The 26228-nt window shown below is 41.5% G+C and overlaps 1 protein-coding gene across 1 annotated transcript in view; it reads right to left on the bottom strand.

Moving 5' to 3' along the window:
* Window positions 1–92: 92 nt before the first annotated feature.
* The window catches only part of LOC139455089 (octapeptide-repeat protein T2-like), a 42950-nt gene continuing 16814 nt past the window's right edge, over window positions 93–26228 (bottom strand). Inside the window, exon 2 of the mRNA XM_071236659.1 lies at window positions 93–334. Within this exon, the coding sequence (XP_071092760.1) occupies window positions 93–334 (242 nt within the window). The remainder of the gene's footprint in view (window positions 335–26228) is intronic.

The raw sequence follows: 26228 nt of genomic DNA, 5'->3' as shown, positions 1-26228 counted from the left end.
ATCCGTAAGATTGCCCTATATATGGACCAAACCGGTCCTGTCATGATGAGAGATATCCGCCCACATCATAACGCTACCCTCACCAAATCTGTCTACTTCCTGTACGCAGTTTCCGGCGTAACGTTCTCCCCGACGTCTGTAGACTCGTGCTCTTCCATCCCCTCGACGGAGGAGAAATCTTGATTGTTCGCTGAACCAGCCATCACTCCATCGCAGTTGAGGTCATACCCTGTGTTGACGACACCGATGCAGTCGTTGTTGACGATGTTGTCGCCTCGGAGATTCTGGTCGGAGATTCTGCGCAGTCCGGGTATTTGGGATGCGACTGAGGTGGCTGTGGTCGGATGTAGAGATCTTGGGTGGGGGGGTTACTCTTGGTCACCCCATGCTGTTGAAACCGACCCCATAGCCTTGTGATGGTGCTGGGCGCTACATTGAAAACCCTGGCTTCAGCTGATCGGGTTTCCCTACCTGCAAGCGGACTATGACGTTGTTTCTTTGCACTTCTGTTAATCTTGGCATGTTGTTTAACTGTCACTGTTCGATTGACGCAGATGCCAGGTAAAACCCTGCATTTTAATACCGTTCATATTGCTGCTGCACGTGCAGTGCGTGCAGCTCCATGGCCCTTTTGTTAATGCACTGGGTGCGTTTTTCCGACCCGTACGTGTGTCTAGACTAATGGTTTGCATTTCCTTGTGATCGTTTTGATGCGGAAAATTTGTCACTGACACTATAACACATTAAACCTCTTTAGTTTGCACCTCTTGGACCGCTAATTTTGCTTTTATGTAAAAAAATATCCATATTGCGTTTCTTTTTTTAAGAGTAATGCTATCATTATCATCAATAGTATCACTATGATCATTATCATCAGGATTGATATTATCGTTATTATCATAATGGCCGGTTAGTGGTGCTGTTCTAGCTCTTTTATTAGTGAATAGTGTCACAGTGGTACGATGGCACCCAATGTTCCTTAAAAGTTAGTATAGCTTACAGATAGCGTATCAGATATACTATCAGTCTGTTGATATGTTTGGACAACAGACTTTAGTTTTGCTTCAGAAATGGGAAACAGCTGCATGCGTGAGCTCTACCGTCATGCGTACTGTGTTATCTCCCCTACATTGCAACGATGAAGACTTCACGTCCTCCCATCAGTCAGACAGCTTTGATCGACAAGTTATGTGTCTGATTGCACAGCTTTTCCACAAACCTTTACCTATAGTAAAATGGTTTGGTTCAGCAGGTGGCGACAGGAAAACAGAAAGAGGTTGATTACTCCACATTTATATCTACATTAAACAATATACAAATAATTACTCTTCACGAGGCCAATATGCGAAAACATGGACCCGGTGACCCGTCCCGTGAGGTGATCCAGGCAGACCATATCAGGGGTCGGGTCCGATGGACCTTGTTTTCATATATTGACCTCGTCAAGTGTATTCACGCGTTTTGTTATACCGAAATTCACTTTAAGGTTTATGAAGTCTTTAAACTGCCCTCTGTTTCATTACCAAAACTCAGCTGGGAACCGTGAAGTGTTCGTACAAGACGCCATCTTGTTTTCTAGAGACGAGTCAATATTCATCACGTGACAGGTCAATACTGATCATGTGACGAGTCAATATTTGAGGTCAGTGTCAGCCTCATGATTTCGGGCTCCACATTGAACATTCGTCACCACTCACCCCTTTCCGTAACCTGCAAGAACATTCGTCACCAAACGCACCATTCGTCACAACTCGCCCCTTTCCGTAACCTGCAAGAGCATTCGTCACCAAACGCACCATTCGTCACCACTCGCCCCTTTCCGTAACCTCCAAGAACATTCGTCACCAATCGCACCATTTGTCACAACTCGCCCCTTTCCGTAACCTGCAAGAACATTCGTCACCAAACGCCCCATTTGTCACAACTCGCCCCTTTCCGTAATCTGCAAGAACATTCGTCACCAAACGCCCGATTCGTCACAACTCGCCCCTTTCCGTAACCTGCAAGAACATTCGTCACCAAACGCACCATTCGTCACCACTCGCCCCTTTCCGTAACCTGCAAGAACATTCGTCACCAATCGCACCATTTGTCACAACTCGCCCCTTTCCGTAACCTGCAAGAACATTCGTCACCACTCGCCCCTTTCCGTACCCTGAAAGAAGACTCGTCCCCCTATCGATGAATGTTATGTGCGAAAATACGACAAACCAATCAGAATGCGCATATGATTTCAAGTTCTTCGTCAAAGAACCCTCGGAAATAATTTTTGATTTTACATATGTCTTGCATCTAAAAATATACCCAAGACACAGTTAAATGTGTCCAATCATACTCTAGAATTCTGCATGTCCCGATGTGCTTTAAATTGCATCTGAAATATATTATATAATATATGGGGAAATATATGTGAACTATTACGCAAGGAGTTGACAATTGTTTTAGGTATACCCGTTTGCGCTTCGACGGAACCCGGTCTCAGAAATGGCCACGAAAGGGACACGAGTCGCCATTCGGCTTGTCCCGGAATAACACGAGTTGGTCACGAATGCACATTGAAATGTATTGTTTCGTCACGTGCTACTGATTAACCAATGGAATTGCAAGGGGTATAACACTTGTAATATACACATACTTGATAATATTTCATTAATATACATTAATGTACATTTCATTGGTCATTTCACAAGTTTCATGTCCTCCTTGTCACAACTCAACTTCAGCAAACTACAGCATCATGGTACAGCAGAGGTGATTTCTTGCCTCCTTGCTCTGGGGTTTGAGTCCCACTAGTCCCTTCCCGGTTTCCCTGTAGAGCCTCTTCGAGCCAGGTGTTGTAGAAGTTTTGCACGTTCAGCACCTTCGGTCTTTCTAATTACTTCCTCAGCGGTAAATGTTTGGAGCGTGTGAGTAAGTGAATTGGGTTTAACGCCACTTTTAACAGTATTCCAGTTATATCACAGCGTGTCAGCTTAATGTGGGAGGAAAGCCCGAAGTGATGCTGGTCTCAGACGTTTACCACTTCGGTGAAACCCAGGAACACGGGTATGGTTTTGACAAACCTAGAAATATAATCGGTGTGAACCCGGATTCGAACCAACAATCATAGGTTTCTGGCGTGCCCCAGGGACGCAATTCCGCAAAGCGAATCGCGGCGCCTTAGACGACTGGGCCCCCGTGCCCCCCCCCCCCTTAACCCCCGTGCCCCCCGTGCTCCCCGTGCCCCCCGTGACCCCGTTGCCCCAGTATATGTTTGGATGCTGATGGGGAAGCCTTCCAAGTTTTTGTCTTAATGCAGTTCTTTTAGCATCATGGTTAATCCAGTTGTTTGTTTGTGGTCCTACAGTTTCATGGTGGTTCCATAGTGGGAGTGGACATCTAGCATGAAGACGTATAGCCACTCTGAATATAAATCACCTTGGATATTGTCTGATTAGGCGTATGTCGAATATTCAAAGTGAATATCACAAAGCCACAACACGACTTGAAATTGTTCCATTAAAAACGAGATCGCAATCATTCATCGAAATTGAATTTATGTTGTGATATCAATCATAACGTACGAACGCGTAGCAAGTGTATCAATATACCATTGTAGTTGTTATGTCTTATACTCGTATTAACATATCTGACTTCGGCAAATAAACATGTTTCATTTATCTCCAAAAACATTGAGTCAGTGTATTTCGGTGAACGCAAACAGAGACGATGTACTGGCATATGGTCGGTGACGCAATATGACAACTAAATCATCACAGCGATATTTCGCCCTGGTATTCCCAAGGGGCTGCAACATGAGGCAATGGGTAGTTATTCTGCCCCTGAATCCCCATAGGTCTTCCTCCACTGGAGACTACACAATACAATATTATACCTCGGCTGTATAATACCATGTTTAGATAACAAAAGTATACTTTTGCAATTATTACCTCTCACTCTGGTTATCAGGTTACACGGAGAATAATTTCGCAGGTCGCACATGGCCACACCCCCCATAGGACGCTCACGAACGAGGTGTAATGTCGCCAAGAACACTTGATGGTTACTATGGAAATTCCATTCCAACACATAAAAAACCAACCGATCAGTGATGGCATACTAATAATGTATCAACCTTTTGAAATACACTGATGTGGGTAGATGAATGCAATGGTGAAATGTGGCTCGTGTTTATGACCGGCAGTGTCAGTATCAATGTTAAAAGCTTGCAACGCTCTAGTTCATTCCTTCATTATTGTATTAAGTTCAATCCCCAACCCTATGGTCGTCACCGAATGTTTTCCCGAGATTGGTTAAATAAATGTTCAATTACATGGCCAGGAAAGATTGCCCGTTGTTGTGGGGCAGGTTTTATACAATAACGGAATTATGCTACTGCATTAGAGGCCTTCTGTCAATTGATTACCACTGATTTTCTCGCAGGAACAGACGCATGACGCTCTCTTTGAAACAGGCGAGAAACGACTGTTGCCAACTGATAAAAGCAAGTGAAATGCCGATCTCCCAGCTACAGCGAATTACTTACAGCTGATGAGAACAGGAGCAATGAGGGTCTCCTAGGGAGTTACCAACAGCTGATAGGAACAGACGGAACGTCAATGTTCCAGCCATCGAGAGTTACCAACAGCTTTTAGGAACAGACGGAACGACAATGTTCCAGCCATCGAGAGTTACCAACAGCTGATAGGAACAGACGGAACGACAATGTTCCAGCCATTGAGAGTTACCAACAGCTGATAGGAACAGACGGAACGACAATGTTCCAGCCATTGAGAGTTACCAACAGCTAGAAGGAACAGACGGAACGACAATGTTCCAGCCATCGAGAGTTACCAACAGCTGATAGGAACAGACGGAACGACAATGTTCCAGCCATTGAGAGTTACCAACAGCTAGAAGGAACAGACGGAACGACAATGTTCCAGCCATCGAGAGTTACCAACCGCTGATAGGAACAGACGGAACGACAATGTTCCAGCCATAGAAAGTTAACAACAGCTAGAAGGAACAAACGGGATGAACCAACGATTCATAGAAACAAACGGAATGAACCAACGGCTGACAGAAACAAACGGAATGAACCAACGGCTGACAGAAACAGACGGAATGAACCAACGGCTGACAGAAACAAACAAAATGAACCAACGGCTGACAGAAACAGACGGAATGAACCAACGGCTGACAGAAACAAACACAATGAACCAACGGCTGACAGAAACAGACGGAATGAACCAACGGCTGACAGAAACAGACGGAATGAACCAACGGCTGACAGAAACAAACACAATGAACCAACGGCTGACAGAAACAGACGGAATGAACCAACGGCTGACAGAAACAGACGAAATGAACCAACGGCTGACAGAAACAAACACAATGAACCAACGGCTGACAGAAACAGACGAAATGAACCAACGGCTGACAGAAACAGACGAAATGAACCAACGGCTGACAGAAACAGACGGAATGAACCATTGGCTGACAGAAACGGACAGAACGAGCTTTAGTCTCCTAGCTATAGCGACCAACGAGTGTCCCCAACAGGTGTAAGGTATAGATGCTCCCGCGCATGTGTTAGTTTATGTTTGTTGTTTAACGACACTCTCAGCAATACTACAGCTTTATGGCGGCGGCTTGTAAATAATCAAGTCTGAAACAAACAATCCACTGATTGATAATATGATCAACTGTTCACCTCGGTGGTAATTTGTCCTAGTACAAGCACACACACACACACACACACACACACACACACACACACACACACACACACACACACACACACACACACACACACACACACACACACACACACACACACACACCTCACCTTTGGCATTCCATACATTCCATGTTCATTTCAATGCTTGGAACTAAGAGAAAACAGGTACTTCCTTCACCGCGTCATAATATTATCATTGCTTTAAAACTTATTCATTGTAATTTTGTTATAACCTTTAAAAAAACAAATTATGTACATGAATATGTCATAAAGCCAAATATTCATAAAAAGTGTGAGAACGAAAATTATTTTGCTACACTCAAATACCCATGGACGTCAATTGGAAATCTAATATGTGGACAAATGTTAGCATACGGAAGCAGAGCCTGGTCGGAGCCTGGCCTTTGGCGACTTTTAGACACAGGGAAATAGTAGGAAGGGCAGCAGCATCGTGTAACACGCATATATGCGTTTGACATCATATTTCACAACAAGATGTAGTCCTAATGATCCCTAATGGAGTAACAGCGAACTGATTAACACTGCGACTTCGGCTATCATTACTGCTGACAGTTTAGTGTTAACAAGTTTATAATAACTACCAAAATACATCTCACCATAACCTACATCGAATATCATTAGGAATAACATCTCCGTGTCCCCTGAAGCTATTGCTGATTATTTTATCAGTTGTGACAGTGTGGCGTGACCAGTCTAGAACTAACCAGTCTCAGTAGGCTAGGGGCGAACGACGACGATGCCGGTGTAAAATCGCATGTCTACCCCATGGTTATATTATCCTTTTTTCCCTATGCATGTCCTTCAATGTAGAACACCTCTCACTTGTAGTTGCTGGACTCTACAGTACAAATAACCAGGTTATATTTCCTATATATGCATGGAATACTGTAATTGTACTTAGGGAGCCGTGATAGTATCTGGGAGCTGTTATAGTCGCATACATGTACATTGTAGGAGCCGTTGTAGTACCCTAGGAGCCGTGACAGTACCTAGGAGCTTTTATAAAAGCACGGGAGCCATGATAGTACCCTAGGAACCGTGATAGAACCCTAGGAACCGTGATAGTACCCTATGAACCGTGATAATACCCTATGAGCCGTGATAGTACCCTATGAGTCGTGATAGTACCCTGGGAGCCGTGACAACATCCTGTGAGCCGTGATAGTAACCTGGGAGCCGTGATAGTACCCTAGGAGCCGTGAAAGTACCCTAGGAGCCGTGATAATATCCTGGGAGCCGTGGTAGTAACCTAGGAACCGAGATAATACCCTAGGAACCGTGATAGTACCCTAGGAGCCGTGAGAGTACCCTAGGAGCCGTGACAATATCATGGGAGCCGTGGTAGTAACCTAGCAACCGTGATAGTACCCTAGGAGTCGTGATAGTACCCTAGGAACCGTTATAGTTCATTGGGAGCCGTGATAGTACCATAGGAACCGTGATAGTACCCTAAGGGACGTGATAGTACCTTGGGAGCCGTGGTAGTACCCTAGGAACCGTGATAGTACCCTAAGGGACGTGATAGTACCTTGGGAGCCGTAGTAGTACCCTAGGATCCGTGATAGTACCCTAAGAGCCGTGAAATTAATCTAGGAACCGTGATAGTAACCTGATAGAGCCGTGACAACACCCGGAGAGCCGTGATGGTATCCCAGGAACCACAGTTGTACCCAGGAAGTCATGTTGTACCCTAAGAGCCGTGACTGTACGCTATGAGAGTCTTGTACTTCTAGTGTAGCAGATTTTGTGTCTTTCCTTCATGCACATAGGAAGGTATAAGCTGTTAAAGTACCAGTGCCAGTACCAGTGACCCTTTCCCTGACAGTCGTGGGGCACCATAATGGCGCATTAAACGGGAAGCCAACGGACCAAGCAGCTGGCCTCTGTCATCTTGATGGAAAATTAACGGTGCAGAAATGATTGCCTTGTGATGTATTTTCACTTCTTTATACAACTGTCATTGTCCCTTTGATATACATTGTGCCTGTCATGCTTTGATAGGAAAGACAGTATCGGAATTGAAATAGAACAGGCTCAACATATCTATAGTTGGTGTCGTTTGTGAAAGCAACGTTCTTGAGCGACAACAGTATACGCTAACCATGTCTGTAATCAGGTCAAACGTTCGCTCGTCGCGCCGACGGCTCAGGTTCGATTCCCATTTCTGATGTCCCATGTCGTTATATTGCAGGAGCTAAATGCGGCGTAACATTCAACTCACGTTCGTGTTCATTTACAGCCTTATTAGTAGGTGAGGCTGGAGACGCTGGGCGGGAGTGAAAATGCACCTAGCTTATCAACAAGGTAATTTGTAAACGACGTCTCTCTCTAGGATATGGATGTATGCCAACATGATGGATTGGACGATGTGTCTACACGCAAATATTTAATACACATCACGGAACTGTCTGAACCCAAATAGGAACCGAAACTCGAACCATTCTGAACGCGATATTTGAAGGCTCGAGACCACATATTTATTTCGAGCTCGTATTGTTACGTATTACCAACCTACGCAACATTTAATATCCTGCCCAAGGATATAGTGTTTCAAACAAACGGGTAATCCGATGTTTGCTTTCAATTATTCAATAAGAAACCTGTTGTTTGTTTTCAATGATTCAATGATTCAACGATTTTAGTGTTTATAGGGCCAATAGAGTAAGAATGTCTCATACTGTGATGTTTAAATGTCACTTCATCTCAGATTTTAGATTCAACAGAACAGATCCTATATGTGTCTAAACATCATAAAAGTGACGCAGCGCATGTCATTACCAAACCAGTGCATGTGTACAGGCGACATACTGGTTCGATTATCGATAGCTTTCTCACACACATACCGTGCCAGAATTGAAGGTGGTCGTCAATTATTGTGTTTATTGTCGATTTACACATGAGTGACCGTCAGTGATCGCGTTTACAGTCAAATTATGCATAAATGTGGAAATCATTTATTTCTGCTCCGGAATAAACAAAACAGCACATAGGCCATTTGTTTTTGTTTTTCTTTATTTCTTGTTGTTTAACGCCGAACTCAGCCGTATTTCAACTACATGACGGCGGTTTGTAAATAATCGAATCTGGACCAAACATCATGTGCATGGATTTACGCAAATGGGATACGATGACATGCATCAACCAAGTCAGCGAACCTGACCACCTGATCCCGTTAGTCGCCTCTGACAAAAATGGGTTGCTGAAGGTCAATACTAAACTGGGTCTTCACGGGAATAGGCCATAAGTAAAATGCAAACCGGATCGTGAACCTTTAATTGTGTCCATGTGTGTATCGTCATCATCGGCGACATTTTATTTCTTGGTTTAAGGATTTCAAACTCATTTCAAAAGTGAGGTAGGCAAATATTTTTTTTAGAAAACTCTGATTTGTTTTACCTGACTTTTGTCCTAAAAAGTTAGGTTGCTATATAAAAAAATACTCTGGTGTAACAAAAGTAAAACAACTCAATTTTCAAGAACATTTTATCATATCCCTGGCACTCAGCTTGTGCACAAATGGCAATATAACAATATTCATGTCATGGTGAAATGCATGAAAGACACCGCCATGGGCGTCGATTAACTTGGTCACCACTGCGTTTGCGTTGAGAAGCTTTGATGGTGTTAGAGAAGGATCCCAGCGAAAAATATCAGAGTGACTTCCCTTTGCTTTACATCAACGAGGAAACAAATTTTGTTTGTTTGAATTCTTTATGCAATTTTAAAAGTAAAGATCGGCGGTAATAAAAAAGGACTTATTAGACTTTTTAATTTTTTTCAACATTTGAACTTTGAAAGAGCGGCGCATCCGTAAATTAAGAAATAAAAAAATGTCGCCTTGGCGGGGTAATGATGTGCTCTGAACTTGTTGCACCTACTTTTGATTAGTCACATGTCGAGGTGTAGATACTGACAACTACGACGACAGGAACGCATCTTGTCTTGCTAATGATGTTAATAACATACTACACCACTGAAAACGTCTCGGGTGACAGCTTTATCACCCACGTGTTTCTTCATCATGTGAATATAACCTTCAGCAACTTGCTGTAACATCATCAGCAGAGGGACAGACGACGCCATCGCTTCTTTGATGGTCCAAGTTAACGATGTTATGAGAACAGCGATATTTACCTGTATTCGAAAGATAAAAGAAGCTCTGCGCTTAGGCCTTTTGTCAGACGGAATAAAATGTCAAACTCACACTTTTATAAGTTAATGTTACGCCATACGATAAGGCTCTCGTCTGATCAAAGAAAACTATTTCGCCCTTTTGATGTGTGAACGTAAAGGCCAGACTTCTGTAGTCATTACAGAAGGCCGAGTTTTTAATAGCTAACACAGTTTGACTGACCTGTTTGTCAAATAATTCACTAACAGTATGACACACCGGTTTGTTAAAACATTCACTGTTTGATTTTATTGTAGTATACTGTGTCCATAAGTTATCTCTACTTTGTTTTACTGTACGTTAGGTTCGGTAATCTGTTAAAAAGCCATGGTTCCTTGTCAGTCATCCCATTGTTACCCAACCCTTGCTTTATAATACACGGAGCTTAAGTATATAGGGCCTTCCTCGTTGTCTTGAGTCTAATCCCCATCCAATATATTCTTAATCAGCACCATTCAAATGTGCATGTGGAATATTTATGTGTACGCGTTTGTCTTACTGCATAAAATATCCAACTAGTTTTAGGTTCTCTGGTGTTGCAAGTCAGAGAGGAAGGACGTGTAGTTTTAGGTTCTCTGGTATTGCAACTCAGAGAGGAAGGACGTGTAGTTTTAGGTTCTCTGGTACTGCAACTCAGAGAGGAAGGACGTGTAGTTTTAGGTTCTCTAGTATTGCAACTCAGAGAGGAAGAAGCCGGGGACAGGGAGGGCAAGTGCGACCCCCTCACCCCGCCATCTTTTGGGGGAAGTGGGGAAACATTGCTCCTTCATCCTCATCTTTTGAAGTATGATAAGATCATTTCCTCTGTTTGGAAATATAACCAATAAGGATAAAAGCGTATATATATTTATGAGAATTGTCAATGATTTTATACCTCACCTTTTCGTGCAGTTTTAACGCCAGGATTTTGACCGTATACAGTAAAATGTGCAGCGTCGTTGGGACAAATTTACTAAATACATCCTTCATGATGTCAACAATTTGTTAATTTCATAGCATAGTGTTTATAAGAGCTCATTAGTTACCGTATTAAACCAGTTGGTAGTGGCAAATAATATAATCTAGTCATATAAGTCATTGCTCGTTAGTTTGATTACACAATGAACAAGGAATTGAAGTATTTTCACTCTATGTCATGTTCACAGATAAGTCATTTATCTCGAAATACTCTAGAGACTAGTTACAAATCATTCATCGTAAACCTTTTGTTTATAATAGTAATATAAGGGATAACTGTACCATAGATCAGTCTCACTGAGTCAAATATTAGTAAAACTTCACCTGGAAGCTTCATACTAATTTGCGAGGTTACAGGAGGCACTAGTCTTGAAAATATACTTGATGAAACAAAGTTTAAATCTCTCGGGGAAAAGGCAAAATAATTTTAAAATTATGCTCTTCAATAAAATGGTAAATAAATTAACTCCCAATTAACTTTCTGATCTCGTTCCCCCGCGCGTTTCCACTTTAAGTAATTACTCGCTGAGTAATAGTTTCAACTTACAAGTTAATGTATGCAGAACTGAAAACTATTTTGACTCGTTTTATTTTGAGCTACCATTAAACATGAGTGTATACTTTCTTTTGTCCGGCAGAGTGTGTGTCAGATACAGCAGTGAGAAATGCATTTAAAAATATCTTCTTGGAATCTAAATATATAAATTCAAAAGAAAAGTAATGTTAGTAAAATAGTAACTTAAATAACAGCTTTCTGGCGTGCCCAAGGGACGTAACTCTGCAAACCGAATTTAGGCTCACAGGCGACTGGCCCCCATTTGCTTAGAGTGAGTGAGTGAGTGAGTTGGGTTTAACGCCGCATTTAACATGTTCCAGTTATATCACAGCGTGTCAGCTTAATGTGGGAGGAAAGCCCGAAGAGATGCAGGTCTCAGACGTTTTTCACTTCGGTGAAACCCACGACCACGGGTATGGTGCTGACTAACCTAGAAACATAATCGGGGCGAACCGGGATTGGAACCCACAATCATAGGTTTCTGGCGTGCCCAAGGGACGCAACTCTGCACAGCGAATCGCGGCGCTTGAGACGACTGGGCCACGCGTGCCCCTCCGTTTGCTTAGAACTTACACTTACATCGCCATTGTTTGTTTAATCGTCACACAAGGCAATCTGAGGCCGGCAACTCATTATTCGCACATTTTTAGCTCGACATTACTCCAGGAATGCGACCGTGCCTCGTCCGGCGTCTGGTGTAAACGTTGACATTTCCTCTGTTACAGCAAGAGTGATGATACCGACACTTTACATTGCGGTTCCACTCGCTAGGCTCTGTGAATCCCCTCACTTAAGGCTTTAAATAGGGATGCCACAATGAAATCATTTTGGCCGACAGTATTACCTTTGAATGCAGATGGTCAGAGGTCATCACTATTTTGTATGATGTATGATGTATATGACATGTTTGACGTTTGACCTGACGTAACCTGTTTGACTAAATGTTCGACCCCGTTGAGATCCTGGTTAGAATTGGTCGCCGGCAACCCTTCCTGTCGTGAGGGGCGACTAACGGGATCGGTGGTCAGGCTCGCTGACTTGGTTGAAACATGTCATCGCATCCCAATTGCGTGGATAGATGTCAATCAATGGATTGTCTGGTCACGAATATTTACAGACCTCCGTCATATTAGTTTGTCTGCGTGCGGCGTTAAACAAACAAACAAACAAACAAACGTGTTCGGGTCCCAAGGAAAAGTGAAACTAGCATCAGTCCTGTTGCTGAACCCAGAAATATATGCATTAAAATTCCAATTTCTTATAAAACATAATTTCTGAAAAAGGCCACTCTCATCTTTCATACAACTGAATCCGAAATGCAGCTGAGATACCTTCCAGCAGATTAACCACAGAACTACATGTACATAATACGTTAGAATCTATTGAGCGGCATCACTCATCACCAGCATCACCAGTCTCTGTAGCGTTCTTGTGTATGATGCATAGTGTCAATATGAGTAAATAGAGAGCGCTATTAGTAGGACATCAGCATTGACCTTTAACCGTCATCTACCAATCGCCCTCTCCAGGTCATTCGTCTTTCCGTTTTTAGATTCTGGAGGATAACCAGGTTCCGTAGCGTCCGTGTGTTTACTGCATACTGTCTACATAAGTCAATATTGAGAGCGTTATTGGTAGAATACAAGCAATGACTTTTAACCGTCACATTCCATTCTCCCTTTCGAGGTCATTCGTCTTTCCGTTTGTTTAATTTTGGGGAGATAACCAGGTTCCGTAGCCCGTTTGTATACTGCATACTGTCTACATAAGTCAATATTGAGAGCGTTATTGGTAGAATACAAGCGTTGACTTTTAACCGTCACATACCCTTTCGAAGTCATTCTTCTTTCCATTTATTTAGATTCTGAGCTATAATTGTGACAGTTATGGGGCTCTGACCTAAGTTTATAATATGTTTTGTGCTCAAATATAGCCTAAATATATATAGCCTGTCTGCCGAAGCGTTCCCGGATAGTAATCAAGTGATAAAATAATCAATGATGATGTTTATCTGTAGCAAAATGGATATTTCTTGAAAAGCGCATTTTTGTTATTACTGTAATAGTTCTTATCAGCGGAATGGCTTATTTCACTCTCTAAATATTAGCACACTATCATCTGCACACGATGTATCTATCTTCGTTAGTTCATCATTGGGATATTTCGTTATCTTATTTCACGTGGCGAAGACTACAGTGCCTCAGTCGTGTTACAAGAGACGGCGTGAGGTGATGTGGCTACTTAGTGTCACCTGCCTGTCAGTGACTGGTGTGTTTGGTTTTACATGAAAGCTGAACCTGGAACGTGTTCTTGTAAAACTTAATGCACAAATAATAGTTTACATGGCGCCATGCAGGGGAACACGAACAGAAATAGAACAGAAAACACATGTAAACGTAATATATTTAAATCTGATCTAGACATCTAAAAGATAAAGATATCTAGATGATCATGCCAAAGTGGAGATGTTCGACAATCCAGACCTGCCCATTGTCAACATCTCGGCTTGTAAGGAGAACTAGATGATAAAGTGGAGATGTTCCACAATCCTGACCTGCCCATTGTCAGCATCTAGACTTGCAAAAAGAACTAGCTAGATGATTAAGTGGAGATGTTCCGCATTCATGATGAAGGACGATGGGACACACACACACAATTCGATTTTCAAATTCGTTGGCGCTGCTGGAAAGAAATAATTTGCTTTAAATTTCGCTCAAAATGTCACTGGATATTCCGTACCTTCTGCAAAGTACAGTCTTCTTGTTCACAAAATACTGTTTGACTTCTCCTTTCAGCGTAAAAAAGTTATGATTCTGTCTAAAAGGATACGCGCGATTGATGTTTTGTTTTCTGTTACCATGATGGATACAACAGAGGTACTATGGGTAAGTAAACTCACCCCAGTGCCAGCAGCCATGAACCATCACCTTCTTCAACCCATCTGACGGGCGGTGGGGTGAGTAGCCTGGTGGGTAAAATGTTCGCTCGTCACGCTGAAGTCCCGGGTTCAATTCCCCACAAGGGTATAATGTGTGAAGCCCATTTCTAGTAACCCCTGCCATGATGATGCTGAATTAATGCTAAAAGAGGTGTAAAACTTTACTTACTCATACCGACAAACGAACTGGAAAGCCATCAACATATTACATGAAAAAAACCCTCATTAATAGTTTTGTATACGGGCAGGATGCATGCGTTTCAAGACGATTATGTGTTGTGTAAGGTTTGATGACAGGGATCATATGCACTCCTCATCATGGTTGTAAGTAAGATGAAAAGAACTGTGACTACCAAATGCGCAGGCATCTGATTTACACCGCCGACACTATCTCCCTCTTTCTTTGAGGTGAGGATGCATAAGATTGCACTTAGGACACCACACACTGGATTGACAGCTGAGATGAATAGGTTCCAGTATGACTCGTGTCGACAATGATTTCACAGAGTAGATGCTGGAAATACATTTCATGACATCGAGCGTACGAGTGTCAAGTAAAACATCACGTCATTGAAGAAGATGTATATGTTGTAGATGTAAGGCAGTTATCTGTCTGTCATCTTGAGGTGAACACGGTTAAAGTATCGTTTGTTCAGTGAAGAATGTTATATCTATTTCAGTCATTTGTGCTGTGCTGTTGATAATATATCCAAGTACTGTCTAGGTAGATTTGCCATTTTCTAACAGGTTTACGAGTCGTTAATTTCTGTTTGTATGTCAATAACAACATCACCAATAACTATAATCACCGCCTCTACATGGATGACCTTGAACTTATTGCCAATGGAGGATCCACTCTAAGAAAACAGATTCTCCTTGTAGAGTCCTTTTCTAATGATATCGGCATGTCCTTTTGACCTGACAAATGCAACATTCTTCATATAAAATGTGGCAAGGTAGAAGAGGAAGGATCAGTTTATTGGGGGAGGAGTTGAAGGCCAGGCCTACAGGGATGCGGGTTAGGGACAAACTCCAGAATTCCCAAATCAAGGCAAAACTTCAGACAGAATACAAATATAGACTTAGTTCAGAGCTGAACGCTCGCAATGAGGTTAAAGCCACAAATACTTTTGGTGTACCCGTCCTTTGATATTCGATTGTTGTTGATGATTGGACGAAACAAGAATTTCAGGGTATTGACACCCTCACACGAAGAATCATGTCAGACAATAGACCCCACCACCCTCGCTCTTCCCTCAATCGCTTATATTTACCAATTATAATGGGAGGGCGTGGTTTGATTAACGTGGGGACTCTTCCTGGGAGAATTGTTTTGTACACTTTTGCACACATGTATTTGTCTGATGCTCCTCTTGTGACATAATCTCAATGTCAGTGTTGATTTTGTTGATGGTTCTGTACTGCTGGACGGTACAGAAATGAGTGTCAACCAAGCGAAGTGCCATTATATCAATTCGGCCCCGACTCAAGGAGAGGCTATCTATCAACAATCCTGCAGAGTCCTTCGGTTGGGTGAAGTCGGCTGGTCTGAAGAGTGAACCAGAAGGCTTTCCGTTTCGCTGCTCAGGACCAGTCACTTCCCACTCGAAACCGTCAATGTGTGTTTTTGCATCAAAATGAAAATATGAAATGTAGAATATGTAATGAATTGAATGAGACTGTCCAACACATTGTCAGTGGATGCCCAGCTTTGTCACAAACACAGTACCTTGAGCGAGATGATCTTGTCAATCACATTCGTGTCAAAGGGAGCAGAAACTTCAATGATATAAAGGATTTCATTGGATTCATCAAAAAGGACAAGATCAGGTTTGTTGGCCTGGTTACGTCTGAGGCTCTATACGGGCCTTGTCCAGAGAATTTTGTATTTAACATTTTTCTATTTATTCCGGGTCGTGCCATAGATGGACCTCTGTGTCAAAGACAGTAATACACGGATCAAGCCACTCCATTATGTCGCTTAAGATACTGTGTTTGTGCCAAAGCTATGCATCCACTGCGTGTAGATGGGGCAAGGGCCCTGAGATGATGATGAACATTACCAGACTGGCTGTGCCTGGATCATCAAAACCCTCTTTGCTGCATTTATTTATTTTGTTCTATTTATTAGAATGATAATAATAATAATAATGATGATGATGATGATGATATTGACAAATAATGATGATGATGATGATGATGATATTGACAAATGATGATGATGGTGATGATGATAATGATATTGACAAATGATGATGATGATGATGGTTGTGTTTTTGTGATGATGATGAGGATATTGACTAACGATGATGATAATATTGACAAATGATGATGATATTGACAAATGATGATGATGATGATGATGAGGTTTGCGACAGTATATGTTATGTAACAAAAGAAAGGATTGACGTAAACATCAAATCACTGGAAATCAAATAATTGGACATTGCAAGACATTGTTTCTTGAAAGTGACAAAGTGACGTAGCTAGGAAACATGAACAAACGAACAAACCTGACAGGATATCAAACCAAACTCATTTATGAAATCCTGGAAAGGACATTGTCGCATTGTCGCCCTTACAAAAACAAACAGACAACCAAAACGCAACAATGGGACAAAGGGCCAAAATGTCGCGTTGTCGCACGATCGCACTTTGGTTAATTTTGACAATTTTTACTTATTTTTGTAAGGGCGACAATGCGATCGGTTATCGGGATGTGCTGGGACTTTCTTGCAGTAAATACTTTGACCTGTTCGGACAGAACAGAAACTAGGACATCGGTACATCGCTGTTTCACTGTTTAATTGAAGACAAAGTATGCCATACGTCAATAACAAGAACCCAGTACCAAGTGTGAAACTTAAGCATATTTAAACTAAGTATTTTACTCCACATTCCCGAGGTGACAGACGAAACAACGTCGGTAACGGCAGACAGATGGAGGACGCCGCCGGAATGTTAACTACGGCGATGCGTTCCTCAGTGTGATAAGTGCTGTCTGATAGTTGAACACATCATGCTCATATCAGTTAAAGTGGCACTACAATCAGGAGCTGTTGGTGTCAGTGACAAGTTGGAAGTCTTCTCGTCAAATTCTCGTAGATCGGAAATACCATACTTATTACATTTCCGATGTGTCAGTGATAGATCGCTGTCCATGGACTATAGTATTCAGTGCTTTTCTTCATACGATCTAAACAAACCTACATCACCTACTTGGGTATCGGACCTGTGAAGATCCGGGCTAGAACAGGTCTTCAGCATTCCTCCTTGCCGTAAAAGGTGACTATGCTTGTCGTAAGAGGCGACTAACGATATTCGGAGGTCAGGCTCGCTGACTTGGTTGATGAATGTCATCGTATCCCTATTGCGTGGATCGATGTTCATGATGTCAATCACTGGATTGTCTGGTCCATTTACAGCTCTCCGTCATATAGCTGGAATATTGCTGAGTGTGGCGTCAAACAAATAACCAAACAAACAAACACACTTGCGTATCGTTCGATCATCGCATGTTGTGAGTAGGAAGAGTGTACACACTGACATTTATGACTAAAATCTTACTACTTGCCGACCGCCTACGTGGTCAAATGGATAGAACGTCTGCCAGGAAAGTGGAAGGTCGGTGGTTCGATTCCCGTCCGCCTCATACCAAAATACGTTGACAGGTGGTACTTGTTGTCTCCCGGCGCTCGGCATTTAAGGGGACTGACTTGTACAAGCAGCCACACACACACACATGCACGCACGTCGCTATAAAAGCGTAGTAATATTGAACGCAACGTTCAACCACTTCTCATGTCACCTCACCTATTTTCTTGCCATCGTGTATATACCACAACTGTAAAACAACAGCGAACAAAGAGTTCGCCTTTATAGCACGTTATAAAAACACAATCTGACAAAATATGGATTATTATAACTGGCCACGTTTTATGACTATGATGTCATGCGACCTTAGTCCTCCGCAACAGCTGGTTCCGACGACCTACAATCAGAGCCGAATTGTTCGTCTGGGTATTTCAACTTCACCTTAATTCAATATGCGACACGTATCGCTAATGTAGAAGACTTGTGTGCAATGTTAAATAAATGTCTTTGTAACCGTTTAGCCTATATAGTACTTGAGTATATGTACATACGAAGTTTATAAAGTTCAACTCTAAGTACTATGCAGATAAAAAAAATGAAAATTCAAAAGAATTCTTTAAGAAAATTTTAAAAAGTTAATTTAAGCCAGGTTTTAAACCTGTTAGAGCCGCATTTTAGGTATTTGTGGTTCATTGAAAATCCTTTTAATTGGAACTTTGTTAGGGTTTGTATGTGTACATGGGTGCATGTGTTTAGTATAGTCATAATATTAACATGAGAAACAGCGAGCCCTTGCTGCCAGTGGCCGTTTCAGGCTATTTTCCCAGGGGTTGGTGACAGCAATAGTATAATGTTGCAGCTTAGACTTAAAAGTTAATTGTCTTGTGTGGAGTCTAAGAGGTCGGTCGTGACCTGATCACGCGCAATAAGCATCCCACAAGAATTTCAGATACAGTATATAGTTGGACGAATGAGTGAGAGAAACATCAGAGAGTTTTAAGATATGAAAGAAGTAAGACATGTTTCTAAGAGAGTGTAAGAAGATTGACTAGAGGAAATACGGTTTTTCAACCTGTCAAAGCCACTGTCTGAGCCACTGTCCGAGCCACGGTACAAGTTACTATCCTGCATTTATCCTGCAACTGTGATGTTCAGTATATTACGACTTATTCTTGGAGTGTGTGATATATTATTCAATCATTGTGTGGATATTCACTGAATTTATGGAATTATGTTACACAGAATTTGTGAAGTTTGAAATTAAAGACAATATTAAAGTGCTGGATCGAGTTGAAACTTTGATATCCTCTATCCCCAATAATTAGATATTTTAAATGTTCACAAAACCAGTGGCCTTATATATATATCACCGGTGCGTGAGTGATGAGGCTTCAGAAACATAACATTGACTTTGTGGCAAATACGTTGTGAAGGAGCTTAGTTTACGGCCTCATTTAGTGTCGGGCAAACGAGATAATGAGAGTCAGGGCAGCTGGACGGCAGATGTGGTCCCAAGTTGATAGCTCGGTTTATGTGCGTATCTCAATTCTTTTCATCGTTGTCGTAAATGGCCCTGTGTTCAGAATAGAATAGACATTGATTGCGCATATTCGTCACAATGCCTACAGAAACGGGCACACATATACAGACATTCCCTGTCACAGAACCATTCACATCGATCCTATCTCGGGAACCACATACTCACATGATACAGGTTTATATTTGCCCCTACATCGATAGGGACTTGTTCTTAAAAAAGAGGAACGTTTTCACGGATAGACTGACATATGTATAACTTCAAAAGGTTGAACAAAGCATATCTGTCGATGTAATCAGAAAAAAGACCAACTGCTAATTTTGAATTGTTTGATAGGCATTACTTAGAAGTTGACGGATGACAAAGTAGACACAGTTTATGGATAACAACTTCTTTAATACTGTAAAGGCGACGTTTCGGTATGGATACTGATACCGTTGTCAAGTTGTTATCCATACATTGTGTCTACTTTGATAATTTTGAACTATGCTGGCTTTCTAAATGCCTTTCAAGCATCTACAACTTTAAAATGATCTTATCTAGTGTATTGGTAAATTGCTTATACTAGAAAGTAGAGATTTATTTCGTTATTGTATGTTCTATTTTGTAGCTGAAGCTATGATTAGTGTGCGGTTTCTCGAGAAAAGGTAATCTTGACAAGACATCTGCATGAAGTGTACGACTGGAAACACATGGATTCTGTGAATGAAGTTGCTGTTCAGCTGCTTTCGTTCTTCAGACAGTTTACAATTATTTCGTATCTTCATATCATCAACCAGGGAACTGATAACACTGCACCGTTATCATGTGTGTCACCAGACACTTCAGTTATTTAGAATGTCAGTGTCAGGGGTATTCACATTCTCATGATAATTTAAAGAACCTATACTCATTATCACAAGTGTCTCGTCCTCAGGCTAGTGGTCAGTGGTCGTGAGTGATGGTCAGTGTCAGGACACACATGTCCTACAAACAAACGTACGAGTGTCTCGTCCTAAGACTAGTGGTCAGGACACAGAGGTCTTATTCATCCTTAATCCCGTTCTACAAAGCGATCGCAGTACTAAGACGATCTTAACTTCCATACTTTAATATAGGCCTACGATAGTCGTAGCGCTAAGATCGCTTTGTGGAACGGGCATCTGGTAATATGTCTGGCATCTGGAACCGTTCAATTATTTATCTATCCCACACAATGACTCAACACTGTGTAATACCTTACATAGTCTAATCATAAATATTATATTCTGCTTCTCTGTCCCTTTGCGCGTATCGTTAATGGATGTTGTAAATGATATGCAGAGTTCTAATTCGGACAAGATGTATTTCACCAAAAGCTTTTAAAAGTTATCAAAACGTTACTAGCCTGAAAACAGTCCCCGAAATACTGCACACCTTAGGTCCAAAACGGAACTATGACACCCGTATCTGATATATCCCAATCGAATAACCATTTCTTGTCTGTTTGATATGTAACCACCATCAAACATGGGTGTGTACTTTCTTGTGTCCTTAGTTTTGTCCGATGCACCTTCAATGTGTTTACTCCGCCAGGAGAGGTGTCAGGTGGTGCAAGGAATAATGAGTTCGAATCCGAAGATTCACCCCTCGGTTCATCCTATCTGTAAACGTTATTGACCTGGTCCAATTAAGCTTTCCTCCTACACTTTACTGTCATTATATACCTGTACAAATGTTAACTTCTATAGTCACTCACTATGTATCAAGTGGATGAGATATTTCAACGCTAAATCTTAGGTTTGGGGTGGAACTGATTTATATTGTCTTTTGCAACACATATTTTTCTACCAAACATTTATATCGTCTTTTGCAACACTCATTTATCACCCAAATATTTACATCGTCTTTTGCAACACTCATTTATCACCCAAATAGTTATATCGTCTTTTGCAACACTCATTTATCACCAAAATATTTATATCGTCTTTTGCAACACTCATTTATCAACCAAATATTTATATCGTCTTTTGCAACACTCATTTATCAACCAAATATTTATATTGTCTTTTGCAACACTCATTTATCAACCAAATAAATATATCGTCTTTTGAAACACTCATTTATCAATTAGATATTTAGATTGTCTTTTTCAACACTCATTTATCAACCAAATATTTGGATCGTCTTTTGCAACACTCATTTATCAACCAAATATTCATATCGTCTTTTGCAACACTCATTTATCAACCAAATATTCATATCGTCTTTTGCAAAACTCATTTATCAACCAAATATTTATATCGTCTTTTTGCTACACTCATTTATCAACTAAATATTTATCTTTTTATCGAAGAAAATATACTGTCTAAGATAATGCTTGAAAAATATTATTCAGACTGTCAAAAAAAAGAGATAAATTGTCTGTCACCAAAACACATTGTTGCAATATATCTGTTCATTTTTTTATGAGGCTCAAAGTTCTAATGAAAACATCTATTTGGTTTTGGAGCTGTAGCAGAAAACATATCCAGTCTCCAAAGAACACTTCTCCACCCCATCCCACCCCACCCCATCCCCGCCCCCAGAATATCAATCGGTATCTTATTACCCCTCAAAATATTAGGCTTTTTTATAATCCTTTAATCTGTAATTCGACAAACGAAGCAAAATAAAATGGTTATCACAAATACATAAATCATAAGTAAAAATAATGTTCCAAATATTTGATGTCGGAGTCTCTTTTGTACTACAGTTCACTTTTGTCAAACTTGAAAGTGAATATGAGAAAGCCTTTTTTGTATTAAAGAAATAACAGGAAATATGTTCTATTTTGGGGAGGTGGTCATGTCAATTGTGTCTATCAAAGTCTGGAATACAATACAATCATTCTCTCGTTAATCAATACCAGCAGAGATAAAGTTCAGATACTAGGTATCAGTTACACCCCACAGTGGGATTCCCAAAGAAGCCGTAGAGTTGATGTACGTGTACCAACGTCAATATCGACGTCAATATCAGTTTATAGGTCATCTGTTTCAGATGAGTCTTGTCAATCATGATCGTTAATTTGCCCTATTTAAAAGAAATAATTTCCGTTTTCAACAGCATCTGACTATGATTTAATGTTTCGTGCCCGTGTCACTTGGTCAGTAGGCCCCGGTTATTTCAATACTATGATCATCGAGGTAGAATATTTAATTAATTATTGTGCTCTGTAGTGCATCCCTTGTTATTCTTACAACACGAACACCAATTTGTCAGATCTGGGAAGTATCCTGATTGGATTGATGAGTTGTTTAATATTTATTCATCATACAACTTCAGCTAAGGAAATGTATCTGGGAGGGGGGGGGGGGGGGGAGGGGGGGGGGCAGTGAGTGAGCTGTCATATTAGTGAGTGAGTTTGGGTTAACGCCGCTTTCGACAGTATTCCAGCTATGTCACGGCATGTCAGCTTTATGTGGGAGGAAAGCCCGAGGTGATGCAGGTCTCAGACGTTGACCACTTTGGTGAAATCCGCGAGCACGGGTATGGCTGTAACAAACCAAGAAATATAATCGGGACGAACCGGGAATCGAACCCATGATCATAGGTTTCTGGCGTAACCAAGGAAAGCAACTGTCTTCAGCGAATTGTGACGCCTTAGACGACATGGCCACCCATGCCGACCTCTTTAGGTTTGTAGTCAAATTGCCGCATTTATGTATCATGCAATACGACGTTTTAGATCCAGTATATATGTTAGCTTTTCGCCACTGGCACTATTGACATGCCAGTCGATTACACTCTGTAATGGTGCAACATCGGCCGCTGTGGGCAGTAGATTGGTGCAGACCTAAAACAGAATTATCACAAACACATATCCAAAAATAAATTTAAATTACAATTTCTGTTAGCGGGATTACGTCTTTGTGTGGTCTGAGACTTTTTCACATTTACATTGTCTGGGTTGGTTAGACTAATATTTAGCTCATGAAGTGTTTTATTACACCTTCGTATTCTCAGTGTTTAAACCCAATTATTGGTTTTCAAATGAATTCAGATAGCCTTTTCACCCATTTTGACTTGATTGACTGGTTTGAAGACCTACAATTGCATCATATGTAGATTTCCCACAGTCGGTACTGGTTCAAAACAAGACTTGTCAGTTTTGCCTGTGACTGTTTAATACTTATATTATATTGAGTCACCTGCGTGGCTTGTGTTAGATGGATAAAGGGCAGGAAAACCGAATAAGAAGAATAGTTATTTTCATAATTATGCTACGCAATGTTACATTTGTAAATTCTTGTATTTGAGATATTGCCTGTTTTATACCAATTGAATGTAATATCGTGTGATCGCAAGACGTCACTGCAGCTCTATTCTTAGTCTGTAATGATAATTGATTATGATGATGATGATGATGATGATGATGATGTATTTGTAGAGTGCCTAACTTTCAGATTTGTTAGCTACGCAGCGGCGCGAAGAAATCGTAGATGCACGAGGCATGTAGACAGTCGTCTGCTATAGACAGGCTTCTTGGAATAACAATGCTTTTAGGGTATAACAACTTATTGATATGGAGTTGAAAACAGATTCTCGTTATCGAGTCCTTTTGATATTGGAAAAACTACGGGCAGAATACAATTGCAGACTTAAGAAAATCTGGAGTTCAGAGCTAAACGCTGGCAATGAAGCCAAAGCCACAAATACTTATGCTGTACCCGTCCTTTCGTATTCCTTTGGTGTTGTTGATTGGACAAAACAGGAATTTCAGGGTATTGACAAACTAAGAATAGGCGCGCATACAGCCTCAGACCTATCCAGGCCAACAAACCTGCATCTTCCCGAGCCAAGAGAGTTAACTGTCTATAAAAGTCCAGTTTCCACCCTTGCCGAACTAGGCAGGTATTATGGAGTTACATTTTAGCTGGACTAACGAGTCTATGCATAGTCCAATCAAAATCGCGCACCGAAATCGAAATCCGGTTCGTAAACTGTCGTGCAGATTTCGGTCGATTGCAGGATTTGCAAAACATGTGCACCGCCAACTCGTTGTCAGTAGATATTTTTCAAATCTTTTCATGTTTTTAATCAAGGTGCTCAAGTGATTTGATGCATTTCGCGATGTAAGACCCGTTCTATCACATTATATATATTGATTATCGATCAGATCGTCCCGACCGGGCGCCCCCATTTTGTGTGAAGCAAACGCAAATGACACGAGAGGTTGAATCTGATTGGTCCATAGGAGAGGCTTAGAAGGGAACTGGTAATAGCCACTGGTGGCGCCACCATCGAGCCCAGTAATTCCAGCCTAGTGCGGCAAGGGTGGAAACTGGACTTTTAAAGTCAGTTAACTCTCTTGCCTCGGGAAGATGACAAACCTGATCCTGATGATTGAATTTTGGCCCTCTTGGCACTAATGTTATTGACAAGATTCAGGAACAAAACAGGGCAAATACGGAACCTCGCTTTCGAAATGTTTTCATGTACCGAGTTGTCCGACTCCCCATTGTTCTCAGTGCCTTAGCTTTGGTATCTCCCAGCCTGTTAACTGGCATTGGGAGAGTACCTGAGTTTGTAGCCAGGAATACAGCCCTATCTGACAATCTGAGTAATGCAGAAGGCTGCAGTGTTGAGGAGTCTTCAGATTCTCCGAAAAGTTCAGGGTTGGCTTGACAAGGCAGCGCTTCCTGGGAGAAATCCCATTCGCTGTCTGGGCTGTGCGTAGAGGGGGCAAGGGCCCTGAAATTTAAAATAAAATGAAACAATAAATAATTTGAAAGGACAAAATTCAATTTGGAAACAAAATACAAGACAACAATTCTTGATTCTCTGAGTGCGCATTACAACAGTTTGGCAGGTCCAATTTTTTGGGTTTGGTTTGTTATTTTACGCCACACTCAGCAATATTCCAGCTCTATGACGGCGGTCTGTAAATAATCGAGTCTGGACCAGAAAACCTAGTGATTGATATCATGAGCATCGATCCTCGCAATTGGGATACGATGACATGCATTAACCAAATCAGCGAGCCTGACCAACCGATCCTGTTACCCCGGATCTTCACGGGTTGGCTGGACCAATAGGTGAGGTGAAATTGGGTTTAACGTCGCGCCCAAGATTATTGCCCTTATTTAGCGACGTGCACGCACGTGTGTGTGTGTGGCTGCTTGTACTAGTCCGGACTGATGCCTTTTTATAGTGCAGGCTCACTGAGATACCATGCCGCAGTTTAACATGAATACAGTATACTGACTCCGAGCCGACCAGTCCTTGTTTTAGCCCCTTAATGCCGAGCGCCAGACAGGGTAACATCAAGCACCATTTTTCAACGTCTTTTGGTATGACGTGACCGGGGATCGAACCCCGGACCTTTCACTCTCCGGGCGGACGCTCTACCACTAGACCACGGAGTCGGTCTCTGGACCAATAGGTGCTACTTGTGTGCGGTACAGGTATCGGGACACCAGCAGGTCAGCTGCTGACAGATCTCTGGGTCACAATGGGCATGAAATAAAAAAAACAACTTCAATTTGCAGAAATGATTTGTTCAATGATTTGGTTGCAATTCCCGAAATAATCAAGTGCATACATACAACCGAGGCAAACGTTCGCTAATCTAGTACTTGCGTCTGAGTGTAGGTTAGATGAACGTCAACGCAGACACGGAACATACAGAGAAGCCATTCAAGCTCAGGGAACAAATGTGATAAAACAATGGTTAACCAGCACTGACGCCCACGCACGATGTGGTCGTGAGCGTCAATACGTGATACACCT

This window comes from Haliotis cracherodii, unplaced genomic scaffold (genome assembly GCF_022045235.1).
Source record: "Haliotis cracherodii isolate W230 unplaced genomic scaffold, xgHalCrac1.p SCAF_11, whole genome shotgun sequence".
NCBI classification, from domain to species: Eukaryota; Metazoa; Mollusca; class Gastropoda; order Lepetellida; family Haliotidae; genus Haliotis; species Haliotis cracherodii.
This window is presented reverse-complemented; position numbering and strand designations above follow the sequence as displayed.